The sequence below is a fragment of the Phalacrocorax carbo genome, chromosome 28 (genome assembly GCF_963921805.1).
Source record: "Phalacrocorax carbo chromosome 28, bPhaCar2.1, whole genome shotgun sequence".
Classification (NCBI taxonomy): Eukaryota; Metazoa; Chordata; class Aves; order Suliformes; family Phalacrocoracidae; genus Phalacrocorax; species Phalacrocorax carbo.
The window spans coordinates 1,391,342-1,403,059 of NC_087540.1; the positions used below are offsets into that span (position 1 = coordinate 1,391,342).

The 11,718-nt window shown below is 62.8% G+C and overlaps 2 protein-coding genes across 5 annotated transcripts; one reads left to right on the top strand and one right to left on the bottom strand.

Moving 5' to 3' along the window:
* Positions 1–370: 370 nt before the first annotated feature.
* On the bottom strand, positions 371–6,817 carry RHBG (Rh family B glycoprotein). Of its 4 annotated transcripts, XM_064475022.1 has the most exons (10): positions 6,542–6,796; positions 4,931–5,117; positions 4,360–4,510; positions 4,082–4,229; positions 3,612–3,778; positions 3,252–3,389; positions 2,955–3,088; positions 2,673–2,794; positions 2,265–2,338; positions 371–2,035 (listed from the first exon to the last, which is right to left on the bottom strand). In XM_064475022.1, the coding sequence occupies exons 1-10, from the start codon at positions 6,720–6,722 to the stop codon at positions 1,970–1,972; spliced, it is 1,368 nt and encodes a 455-aa protein (XP_064331092.1). In that variant the 5' UTR covers positions 6,723–6,796; the 3' UTR covers positions 371–1,969. The 4 variants fall into 4 exon arrangements, 3 of the variants coding, with proteins under 3 accessions (XP_064331092.1, XP_064331091.1, XP_064331090.1); XM_064475021.1 differs by having other exon boundaries at positions 371–2,338; XR_010376540.1 differs by having other exon boundaries at positions 1,960–2,035; positions 2,265–2,794; positions 6,542–6,817.
* An 819-nt stretch (positions 6,818–7,636) lies between these two features.
* On the top strand, positions 7,637–11,708 carry HAPLN2 (hyaluronan and proteoglycan link protein 2). Its single transcript, XM_064474807.1, has 6 exons — positions 7,637–9,215; positions 9,440–9,553; positions 9,803–10,153; positions 10,369–10,485; positions 10,596–10,781; positions 10,908–11,708. The coding sequence occupies exons 2-6, from the start codon at positions 9,466–9,468 to the stop codon at positions 11,189–11,191; spliced, it is 1,026 nt and encodes a 341-aa protein (XP_064330877.1). The 5' UTR covers positions 7,637–9,215; positions 9,440–9,465; the 3' UTR covers positions 11,192–11,708.
* The last annotated feature ends 10 nt before the right edge of the window (positions 11,709–11,718 follow it).

Consider the following 11,718-nt stretch of genomic DNA (forward strand, 5'->3'; position numbering starts at 1 on the left):
GGGGTGGCGACTGGAGCCTGGCACCCCCTTGCTGGGGCACCAGCCCTCGTGTCGCTTCTCCCTCTCGCGTCCCTCCTCTAATGCGGCCCCGGGGAGCGGTGCGTGCCACAGGGACGTGGGCACGTGGCACGTGTGTGTCCCCCCCCGCCACCCGAGCGTGGAGTGGGGCTGGGGTCTCTGCGCAGATCAGGGACAGCAGAAACCCTCCCCGGGGAACGGAGCTGCGTGGCCCGCTTGCCTGTGTTTTGTCGTGGAAATTCAGTGGCCCCAAAGCGTTTAGCAGATACGTTGATTTCGCCAGGTTTTCTGTAACGAACTGAAACTGGAAAAGTTAAAGTGAATGGTTTGATTTATACCAAAGTGAGTCGTCTTGAATTTCTGCTGCAGAGCAATGCTTCACACTCCAGGTTTTCTCTCATTTGATTTAATTCCTTTTAGAAAGGATAAAAAGCCCTGTTTAAAAGTGATGTTTTATGGGCAGCCTGCAACCAAATGACTTTTATTCACTTTTTGCCTCTTTGATGCAATCATTTTAAAAAACCTTTGTGTTTCAACGGCGACACATATTAAAACAAGATGGTCCTGAATGCGGCTACTTTGGTTGGGTAGCGAATCGCTCACCCCAAACCTCACTGCGCTGGCCCTGGGCCCCCTGACCCCTCTGCGAAGGATGGGGATGTGGCCCCCTCCCCAGGGGATGGTGCTGGCAGCTGGGGACCCCTGTGCCTGCGGGAACCCCACATGGCGAGCGCCGGAGTCTGGCGCCGGAGGTGTGAAAGCGTCTGGCAGCCGCCCCTGGGCTCCCGAGAGGTGGGTCCCCCCCAGGCCTCCTCCCACTGGGGACCCCCAGCACAGCCACCGTCGCCCCTCCGGCAGCCCTTTGGGGCTGCACCCTTGCTCCAGGTGCTGCAGGACCCGCCTTGGCTTCGCTCGAGCTGCCACGGTCCCAGGGTGCTCGAACCAGCTCCTGGGCAGGAGGTTTGGGGGCTGCTGCCCACACCTAGGACAGGCAGGCAGGGTGAGAGCCTCTCGGGGTGGGGGGCATGTGGAGCCGGGGTGCTGGGTGCTGCTGGGGGTCCTGGAGAGCAGGGGGACCTGGGGACTGCAACAGCCAGGGGAACATCCCTCTCCCAACAGGGCTGAGTGCTGCGGGGGACTCTCCTGCTTTGAGGAGGGGGGCTTTTTCTTGGCCTGGCCAAGTCCCCAGTGCAAGGCGGTGGGTGGTAAGGGGAAGGCAGGGGTCACCCCTGTGCTGGGGACCCCGGTGTCACCCTGCTCTTGCCCCTGGGTGCTGGTTGCTCAGGGCTGTCGCACCCTCTGGTGGCCACGGCTCCAGGAGGGTACCCCCCTCGGCGGGGGGACGATGGCGGGGATGGAACAACGGTGAAACCCACAGCATCCGTCTTTAGGGTGAAGGGGGGTCCCGGGGGCTTTGCTTTCCTCCCCTGAAGGAAACCTGAAGGAAACTCAGCCAGCAAAGCCAGGCAGATGCTGTGTGAATTCACTGGCAAATCCTAAAGCTACAAAAGATCTATATGTTTTAATTGCTGTGTGCAAAAGTGTCCGTAGCAAGTCTTTGCTGCTCTCTGTGGAGCCTGGTACACCCCTTCCCCAACACAGCCTCCTCATTGCCTTCCTCTCTTTGGAGAGCAATGGATGGGGAAACTGAGGCACGGAGCAGAGACTGAGCCAAGTCTGGACACCCTGAGGCGTCCCTGGAGCAAGGCGGGTCGCTCCCACTGCAAGCACCCGTATCACTGCAGCACCTCTTCCCCCTGCAAAGGCCCGTGGGCACCCGGCTGCTCCCAAAACCTTTGGGACCAGGAGCTGGGCCCCACATGGGGACCAGGCTGGCTGTCTCCAGAGCAGGCTGCTGGGAAATTCAGGCTGCCAGAAGCTGGCCAGCCCTGGCAATGCCGGCAGAGGGTCCAGCCCGGTGGTGCAGGACCTCACCGAGGGGTCGGGGTCATTACACCAAGGTGCTGGTGCCCAGCTCCTTTCTGCTCGCCCCAGGGTCGCATCCTTCCTCAGCCACCTGCGGAGGAAGACACAGAGACACGGAGAGGGGCAGAAATGGGCCCTGCTCGGGGCAAATCAGGACTGGATGGGGGAGGACCTGGGGGGCTTTAATTAAGCCGTGTCCCACCCCAAACGCTGCTGCTAGAGGAGGCAGGGCACAGGCAGCCAGGGAAGGAGCATCCAAACCCTGCAGCTGCCTGAGCCCCGTAAACCCCTTTTTTACCAGCAACCCCCCCTCGCTTTACCTCCCAGAGGACCGTGTTTTCCAGGTACCGCGTGTCCGGGGGAGACCTCAGCCCCTTCATTTGCAGGACGGCTCCTGAGGATGCCGAAAGCCGGGCGAGGGCGGCTGAGAGCCGGGCGGCCGGTCCAGCCCGGCTCCTCTCGCCGGGCTTCCCCTGACATCTAGCGGCAGCGCTGGGCTGGGCTGCGGGGAGCCCCGGCCCCGGGGGGAGCCCCAGCCCCGGCCCCGGGGGGAGCCCCAGCCCCGGCCCCGGGGGGCGGGTTTGCGCAGCGCCGAGCACTGCCGGGCTCTGCCCCCCCTCCCCAGCTGATAGGGAGGGTCTGCTTTGGGGCTGCGCCTGGTTTTTCCCCCAAATCCATCAATATCCCTTCGCAGCCTCCGTCCCATCCCACCCGGAGGCTGGACTCACCCGTGAGGCTGCCCCCGAGCGCGGCGAGCAGCAGGGTGACGGGCAGGGCGCAGAGCTGGCAGAGCGCCTGGTCGCTGGCTGTCCGGCTGCCCTGGGCCACCAGCGGGAACACGAGCTCCAGTCTGCAAACAGGAGACAGGTTTCTGGGGAGCTTGTTCTCCTGGGCAGGGAAATGAGGGTGCTGTAACGGAGGGTGCATGGAGCATCCTCGATTTCAGGGGTTGTGGTGGCCCCAGTTTGGTGCGTGGGGTCACTGGCACCCCTAAATCCGGCTCTTCTCACCTGCCACCATAAGCATCTGCAGTGGCCAGTGCCGCCAGCAGCGTCCCCAGCAAGGCGCCCAGGATCCCCGGCAGCCCGTGGATGTTGTGAACCCCACACGTGTCCTGGGTTTTCAGCCTGGAGCGCAGGACGGGCTGGAGAGAGCGTGAAGGAGGAGCCGGGGTTCGGACGGGCATTGCTTGCCCAGGGAGGCTGCGCTGCAGCTCGGGGTTTGAAGGTTTGGGAGCTTCAAGTTGTCAAAGCAGGGTGCTCCCCTGAGCTGGGACTGGTGTCCTCGGCTGTGCCGGGGCGACTCACCGTGAGGAATCTGAAGCCGAGTGGGGGGATCAGGCCGGCCAGAAACCCTGCGCTGAGGGCCCCGAAGGGGGTGACGAGCATCTCCCCAGCCATACCCATCATGGCCACGCTGGCCAAGGTGGCATCCTGGATCTGAACCTGATGGAACAAGACATGGTCGGGGGAATTGGCCGCGTGGAGGACACCACTATGGGGCCTGGTGGGGGTTGGGCTTCCTCGGGTATCAAACTGGGTCTTAACGAACCTAAGAAAGCCTAACGGGCATCCCCTTTTGCCCCGGGTGTATTCATGCTCGCCATCCCTGTAGGACAGGACTTGGGCTGTTCACGAGACTTGGGTTCGTCCCGGGGGAGGACCTACCATCCGCAGGGTGCTCTCCTCGTAGAGGACAGGCGAGAGGACAAAGGTGGCCAGGGTGCTCGCCGCCAGCGAGAAGTACGCGTTGAGCAGTGCCCAGGGCTCCGTGTTGTCACGGGCTGTGGTGGCTGAGGTGAAGCTGGGCCAGAAGATCCACAGGTAGATGGTTCCTGCGGGGAAGGGGAACAGGCAGGTTTTGATGTTGGGGGTGATCCCTCATGGGAAAGAAACTTCTTGCTAGTACCAAGAGGTGCCAGCGGCTGTAGCTTGCAGTGAGGGAGGCTCGGGTTGGACTCGAGGAAAAGCTTTTTCCTGGAGAGTGTGGTGTAGCCCTAGGACAGGCCCCCCGGGAGGTGGAAAACCTCTGCCCTTGATGGTTTGCAGGGCTCTGCTGGTCAAAACCACAGCCACGCTGTCCTAATGTTGGTGACCATGTCTGTGACTCCGGTGTTGGAGGATTTGAGCTCCCATACCGACCACAGCAAAGACATCTGGCTGGTGCCCCGCGTCCTGCTGCTCTTTCCTCTTGTCCCTGTGGGGCTGGTGCAAGATCCGTGAAACCAACAAGCCGAAATAAGCACCGAAGGTGTGGACGGTCAAGGAACCCCCGCTGTCGCTTACCTGGAGAGTACAGAAAAATGCTGTGCAGGAAGCGGGGTTTGTCTCTACAGATAAGGCAGGTCTTGACAGGAGGAGCCTAAACCCATGTTTACCCCCTTTTCTGGTGGGCCCCCCCCAAACAGTGACTCACCCCCATGAGACTGAGCAGGATGTATTCGTTGAGAGTGAAGAGGGTGACTCCCAGCAGGGTCAGCAGCAGCATCTGGACAGGGTTTACCCTGCCCAGAAGAGCCCCGGAGGAGACCAGAACGGCTGCGGTGCAGAAGTCGGCACTGACCATGCTGGGAAGGAGAGGGAAGGCGTGGGGCTGGACCCAGCGCTGCCGGGGGGGGAGCGCGGGAGCTGGGGAGAGCAGGGTTTGAGGGGGGGACGGGAGCTGAGCCTGCAGCCCGGACCCTGCGTCCCACCGCCCCTGCAAGCTGAACAGGCAGCCCGAGCCTTGCAGCGTTGGTGACAAAGGGACAGCTGAGCTTGAGGCAGGTGGGGGCTGGTGTGCCCCCCTGAATGCCTCCTGTAGCATGGGCAGTACTCGCATGGCCCTCACTAGAGTGGTACGCAAATAACCCAGAAGCCTGGTCCTACTTGTCCTCATAATCCTCCTCCAAAGCAGAGCTGCGAGTTTTACAGAGGAGGGAGCCAGTGTGCCAGGGCTGGGCCTGGGACGATGATGGCCGGGAAGCAGCAGCTCCCTCCCGCCTTACCTCTGAGCTCCCACGTAGATTTTGCCATTCAGGAAGAAGTATAAAAACCCCTGGATCAGTACGGCCCACTGGATGGCGAAGGCCACGATGAGGATGCTGATGGCCACGCTGCCCGGCCCATAGCGGCCGAGGAAGGCCATGAGGAGCCCGAAGCCAAGGAGAGCTTGGAGGTGGACATCCCGGAAACCTGGTGGAGGAGAGGCAGAAGGATGGGTCTGGAGGCATCAAGGGCAGGCAGCCACCCCCTGCCTGCCGGTCCCCGTGAGGGGGCACAGCCACCCCCTGCTCGAACAGGTTTGGGGGAGCTGAAGGCTTCAGCTGATATAAATCAGCCTTGCTCCACCCACGTGTCTCTGGAACCGTGGTGGATCTGCCCTTGGATCTCCCTTGGAGATCTCCAGCAGAGAACATGAGCGGTTGCTGCTTGTGCTAGTGACGGGTAAAGCCATATACGCCCGGCGTGGCCCCCGACACCCTTTGTAGTGGCTCCTGGCCCCCCTCTTTACAGCCGCCCTGTGCAGACACCTCGGTACATGCACGTGGTTCACCCTGCAGCCCAGAAACCTCTTGGGGTGGCCAAGAGCCATCTGCACCCATCACACCAGCATGAAGGTGGGTCTGAGACGTCAGCCACCCCCCGGGACCTCTCCGCTGCTCCTGAAAACATCACGTCCTGCTTCATGGGACAAGAGGACCAGAAGAGTGAACAGAAAAATGGGACCAGTCTAGTACCGTTTGGTGGCAAATCAGAGGAGGAGGGACCTGATTCTCGCTTGGGCTAAATGCCCTTTGCACCCCTCAGCCATGCCGAGAGCTGTGTCCCATCCTTCCCCATGCGCCGGAGCCGTGAGTCACTGCCTGCACCGGGTGGGGTGACGTGGGCAGGCGAAACCGGGAGAACCTGCCTGCTGCCTGCCGGGCAGCCCGGCTGGGCTCAGCTCCCCTCCCTCGGCCACGGCGCTGCGGAGGTTCCTTTCGAATCGCCTGCCTTGCCTGGGAAAAGCCGGGGCCAAGCCCTCATCCCCCAGCCAAGGATGAGTTTTGCAGCGATGCCCGACACGCAGGAGGATGCTCCCGGCGGGGGCAGAGCCCCAACCCCGCGTTAGACACCGTGGCCGCACCGAGGGAGCCGAATCCTCTGTGAAAGGGGCTCGGTGCAAATCCCTTGGCACCGCAAAACTACTCACTGGGAAGCTTTGCAGACCCCAAAGTGCCAGGAGCAGCTGCCGTGCTCCCTGCCTGCGGATGGGAGGATAATCCCAGGTTTATCACTGCACCGAGTGATCCCCTCTGTGCTCCAGCTGCTGAAATGCATGTCCTAGACCCAAATATCCGTTTCCAGCCTAGCTTTGCCCAAGCATGTGGGAAATCCTTGCAGCACGTCCGCTTTCCACCCACCAACCCCTCCTCGGGGGGATGCATCGGTACCCCAACCCTATGGCTTGATGTTCCCCCTCCTCTGTTTTACTCTGGAGTCCAAACTAGAGCTGGACGGTGTGACAGGTCTGCAGCTTGGAGCTAACACGGTGACATCCTGTGTCACCCCCCCAGCAATGCCTGGGGACCAGGTAGAGCCTCTCTCTGCACCCACCCGGGGCCGGGGGTACTCACGGGGGTGCTGAAAACCCGAGTCCTGGTTTCTCCAGCTGCAGTTCAGCTGCTGGGAGCAGAGGCCGGGGCTGCTCTCTGGGCTGTACCGGACAAAGACAGCAAAAAGGATGATGGTGAGGATTTGAAGGAGGAAGCACAGCCCGGAGAGCCGGAGCCTTGAGGCAGCAGTGTGCTCAGGCATGTTGTGGGGTGGCCGGGACAGGCAAACCCCCCCCGAAATCGGGGAGACACGAGGAGAAGCGCGCTGGAGCTGCAAACTCCGCCTGCCCGGGCCGCTGCCAGGTCCTGCCTTCGCCTCGGTACTTCCCAAGGGCGGAAGAGCCGGCCGGGAGCGGGATGGTGCTGCCAACACGGAAACCCCGGGGCTGGCCGCCCCGGCACGCCTCGGCACCTGGTTTTGCCACTTCAGGGAGCTCGGGCCGCCTGTGCTGGGGGACCACGGGGGGCTTTTGGTGCCCGCATCCATCTCGGCTGCGCGCCAGAGGGTCGGGGTGGGATTTGAGCTGCAGGGAGAGCTGAGGCTGGGGGATGCCCGAGGTTTCAACCTTCCCGGAGGTTTGGCACAGGAGAAATGTGATGGTTTGGGGGGATCAGGTCAGCCAGAGGGGACGGGAGGTGGTGCAGCGAGCACAGTGGGACTGACCCGCTGCAGAGGTGCGGGGGTCCAGCAAGCTCAGCAAAGCCAGGTTTAAACTACCGAGTCAGTGGGAAAAATGATGGTTCAGGGGGACTTTGGTGAAGAGGTTACCTGTGGGGAGGAGGAGGAGAAGCCGAGCCTTGAAAATCACGGGTGGGGAGCAGAGTCAGGGGGTGCTGTCAGCAACCCGTGCCAGGAGAGGTTGGGGGGCCTGGAACACGAGGGTTTCCTTTGCTTTTCTTTGGCTGCTTCTGCTTTTGCAGAGAGGTGTTTGTAACGCACCGAGAGCGGGTACAAAGCCCAAAAAGGGAGAGGAAGGGAAAAGGAGCCGAGAAGTAGAACAGCCTGTGTTTGGGAAGTGGCTCCAGTAACTCCTTTCCGCAGCACCAGGCCAAATTATGATCTCAGATCAGCAGCATCGGGCTGGGGTCATGCCCTGACGCCAATGGGATGGGGAAAGGGAATGAGTCACTTTTGGAGGCCCCGGCAAGTGTCCTGCTTCAGGCTGTGGTTTTGTGGGAGCCGAGGGGTGTAGCTATTGCCTTCACTTGGGAAAAATGCACGAAACGACTCAGCTTGTTGGTGGTACCACGGAGCTGGGAAACAGCATCCTCCAGCCGAGGAGCCCCGAGCCGCTGCCCGGGGCCAGGCGCTGCTGGGAGGGGTCGGGATCTGCTTTTGCCACCGTGGGCATGGGAAGGAGCAGGGAGTGTGATGGAGGGGGATCGTGGATGCTCTCTGAACAGCCACAGACCCACACGTAACTGTGGGGAGCTGCGGGAGAGGAACGTGCAGCGCTGCTGCTGCTCAGCCTTTCTCTGCGTGGGGAGAGAAAAGTTCTGGCCACATTTTGCTCATTAAAATAAGCCAAAACACTGACTATTTTGAGGTGGGAGAACCTCACAGGCTTCCAGTCCAGCCTGCTGGCATCAGAGCGAGGGCAGGTTATTGCACTAACCCCTCCGTACAAGCAGCCAAATCTGAACAGGGGCTGGGAGCGGGCTGGGGGCAAGGGGCCGGGGAGCCAGTGCACGCCCCGGCGCCGCTTCCCCCCAGGGAGGTTTGTTTTCTGTGCCGTGCGTGCCACGGCGAAGCCGGGATCACTGTGTCCTTTGGTGCTGGGGACAGACGCTGCTTGTCTTGTGTTTCCTTTGAGAAGAGCTTCCTCCACCCCTGGAGATGGACCCTGGGGGAGGGAGAAGATAAGGGAGCCCAGAACACAGCCCCATTGTGTGGCCTTGTTTTGCTCCCGGCAGCATCCCGGCCCCAAGGTGACGATGGGGAAGCCTCTCCGATGCCTTTTTGCAGGGCAGGATAAGGCCGGTGGGACGCAAGAGTGGCTGGACCCCCCCTTGCACAACCCGCAGGAGCCAGGAAGGATGGGAGCAGCATCCCCCCCACTCCGGAGACTTGAAGAAGGGGCCATGAAATTAACCATTGCCCTGACGCCTGCGGGAGCACGGGGGGCCGATGCCGAGGGAAGGCTTTGCCGGCCCGAGGGGCTGCCGGAGCCCTGTGCGGTGCTGCATTTTCCCTGAATTCCCCAACGCTGTGGTCTGCAAATAAAGGGATGTTTGTTAGCCGGGTGCTGTTTTGCCGAGCAGAACAATAAAGAGAAAGACACTCACAATGGGAAATTGTGCTTCCTCCTCCCCGTGCGTTCCTCGGGGAGGTGTTGGGGGGGTGGAAAAAGAGAAGAAAGCGGGAAGAGACAGTGACAGGGCAGGGAGCGAGGGCACGGCCGGCGCTCGCCGCTCCCGCACGCCATGGGAGCAGGCACCGAGGGACCACGAGGCCACAGGGCTGCGGGGACGCTGCCAGCGCCGGGACGGTGACAGGGCAGGGGCTGGCTGGGAGCACCTGCTCGCCGCCTCCTGCGTCTCCGTGTCCCCCCTTCCCGGCAGCACCGCGACGCAGCTTTGACCTTTCCAGAGCCCTTGGCCCCACGATGGGGCGGCTGTGACGGAGACGGGACGCGGTGGGTGCTGGAGGCGTTGGATGGGAACGGTGGCTCCCCGGAGGACGTGGCTGGGGACGGTAAGAGGTGCGGGGTGCCGGGGAGGAGGGGAGGCATGTTCTGTTGGCTCGGCCTCCTGCGAGGGGATGTCCCCTTTGCACAGTAAATGTCGGTGAGCCCCCAACGGGGCAGGGCCATCCATCGGCCCCATGGCATCCCCAGCAGCAAGACCTGCAGATGTCCCCCGCCACGTCCTCCAGTCCCCACCGAAGCCGGGGTGCCTGACCCCTGCGCTTCCCCCCAGGCACCATCCTCCCCCCAGCTCTAAGGATGCACCAGCTTCTCCTGCTCGGCTCCCTCTGGCTCTTGGCAGCGCCCCCGGCATCAAGCATCTTCCAGCGGCCGACGGGGAGCCCGGGTAGGGAGCAGGGCCTGGGGGGAGGACTCGGGACTGGCGGAGGGAGGTGATGCTGGGGGTGGGGGTGTCCAGCCAGGGCAGGGGCTGAGCTGTACCTCCCAGGGGTTGCAGGAGCAGGGAAAAGGGGTCAGGATGGGTGATGGAAACCAGGCCAGAGATGCCAGTGATGGTCATCGGGTTGAAGGGGTGGTGGGGCCGCAGCAAGGCTCCACCATGAGCCGACGCTGAGGCTGCCCAGGTGTGCCGCAGCCCCCCCACGCCTGCAGTACCTGCTGGAGCCCCTCCACACCGCGGTGCACACGCAGAGGGGTGCCACGGCCACCCTGCCCTGCGTCCTGCGCGCCCTGCCCCGCAACTACCGGGTGAAGTGGAGCAAGGTGGAGCCAGCCAACTACCGGGAGAACATCATCATCATCACCAACGGGCTGTACCACAAGAACTACGGGCCGCTGAGCCCTCGGGTGCGCCTGCGGCACAGCCACCGCTACGATGCCTCGCTCACCATCACCGACGTGGCTCTGGAGGACGAGGGACGCTACCGCTGCCAGCTCGTCAACGGGCTGGAGGACGAGAGCGTCTCACTCACGCTGTATCTTGAAGGTGAGGCTGGGCTCCCTCCCACCACATCCCCCAAGGATATGGGGGAGAGTGGAGAGGGGACCCCGGACTGGACAGGGGGTCCATGGGGTGCCTCCACCCCTCGTGTCCCCTGCGCCCCAGCCTTATCATCAGCACCAAATCCCTGGGGATGATAAGCCAAAGCCTCCTCGGGGAGAGCATCTCCTTCACCCTCCGTCCCTGTCCCTGTCCCCCAGGCGTTGTCTTCCCCTACCAGCCCAGCAACGGGCGCTACAAATTCAACTACCATGAAGCCAAGCGAGCCTGCGAGCAGCAGGACTCCCGCCTCGCCACCTACCAGCAGCTCTACAAAGGTGAAGCATCCAAGATTAAAAAAACCTCATCCGCCCCCAAAATGTGCCTCGATGGGCACGGGAGCAGGGAGGAGGGAAGGGTCAGTGCTGAACCGCCTCTTGCTCCGCAGCCTGGACGGAGGGTCTGGACTGGTGCAACGCCGGCTGGATCCTCGACGGGACTGTCCACTACCCCATCATCAATTCGCGGGAACCGTGCGGCGGCCGCCTCCTCCTGCCGGGTGTCCGGACCTACGGGGCCAGGGACAAGCAGAAGGACCGATTCGATGCTTTCTGCTTCACCTCTGCTCTTCAAGGTAGTGCTGGGGTCCCCCGTCCCTCCCACCGAACCCCGATGCCCACCCGGATTTGCAGCCGGGCTGGGGTTGTTCCCAGGTTATCCGCGGTGGCCGCTCACCCACCGTGTCCCCATCCACCCCCAGGCGAGGTCTTCTTCATCCGGGGCCACCTGAACTTCAAGGAGGCCGGGCAAGCGTGCCGCAACCACGGGGCTGCCATCGCCAAAGTGGGGCAGCTCTACTCCGCCTGGAAGTTTTCCCAGCTGGATCTCTGCAACGGGGGGTGGCTGGCAGACGGCAGCGTGCGGTACCCTATCATCACCCCCCGCGAACGCTGCGGGGGGCTGCCGGACCCCGGCGTCCGCAGCTTCGGCTTTCCCAGCAAGGAGCTGCGGACTTACGGCACCTACTGCTTCACGAGGGAGTAGGAACGCTGGGGGGAGAGGTGGGCTGAGCGGAGGGGACGGTGGTGGGATGCCGGCCCTCGTCACCCAGGTGGAGGGCTTGAGGCAGGGGATGATGGGGGGGGACCTTCCAGTGATTTCAGGTGGTCCGTGCATCCTCCAGTGGAGCGGCAGAGCCGGGTTTGGGTGCTCGGTGCATCATCTGATGGAGCTGCTCCCCACACTCCAGCCTGCTTTGGGGCTTGGTGGGTGTTCGGGGCTTGCTGGAGAAGCCAGACCCATCGCTGGGCCAGGAAGGGGGTCTAATCCAGCCCCCCCAGCAGGCAGCACAGGCTCCCCATTCCCCGACCCTGGTGCGTCTCTCACCCCGTCCTCGCTCCCCGCGGCCACGAGGACTCTGGCTGGTGCAAGCGCACTGGAGGGCCGGGCATTAACGAGCGTGACTAATGGAGTTTCGCCTTCTCAATTAATAAAGCAACAGTAAAGCTGCACGGCAAAGCCATGCTCTGGCCTGGCCTCTGCCCCCCGGCACTGTCTGGCCTCTTGACGAG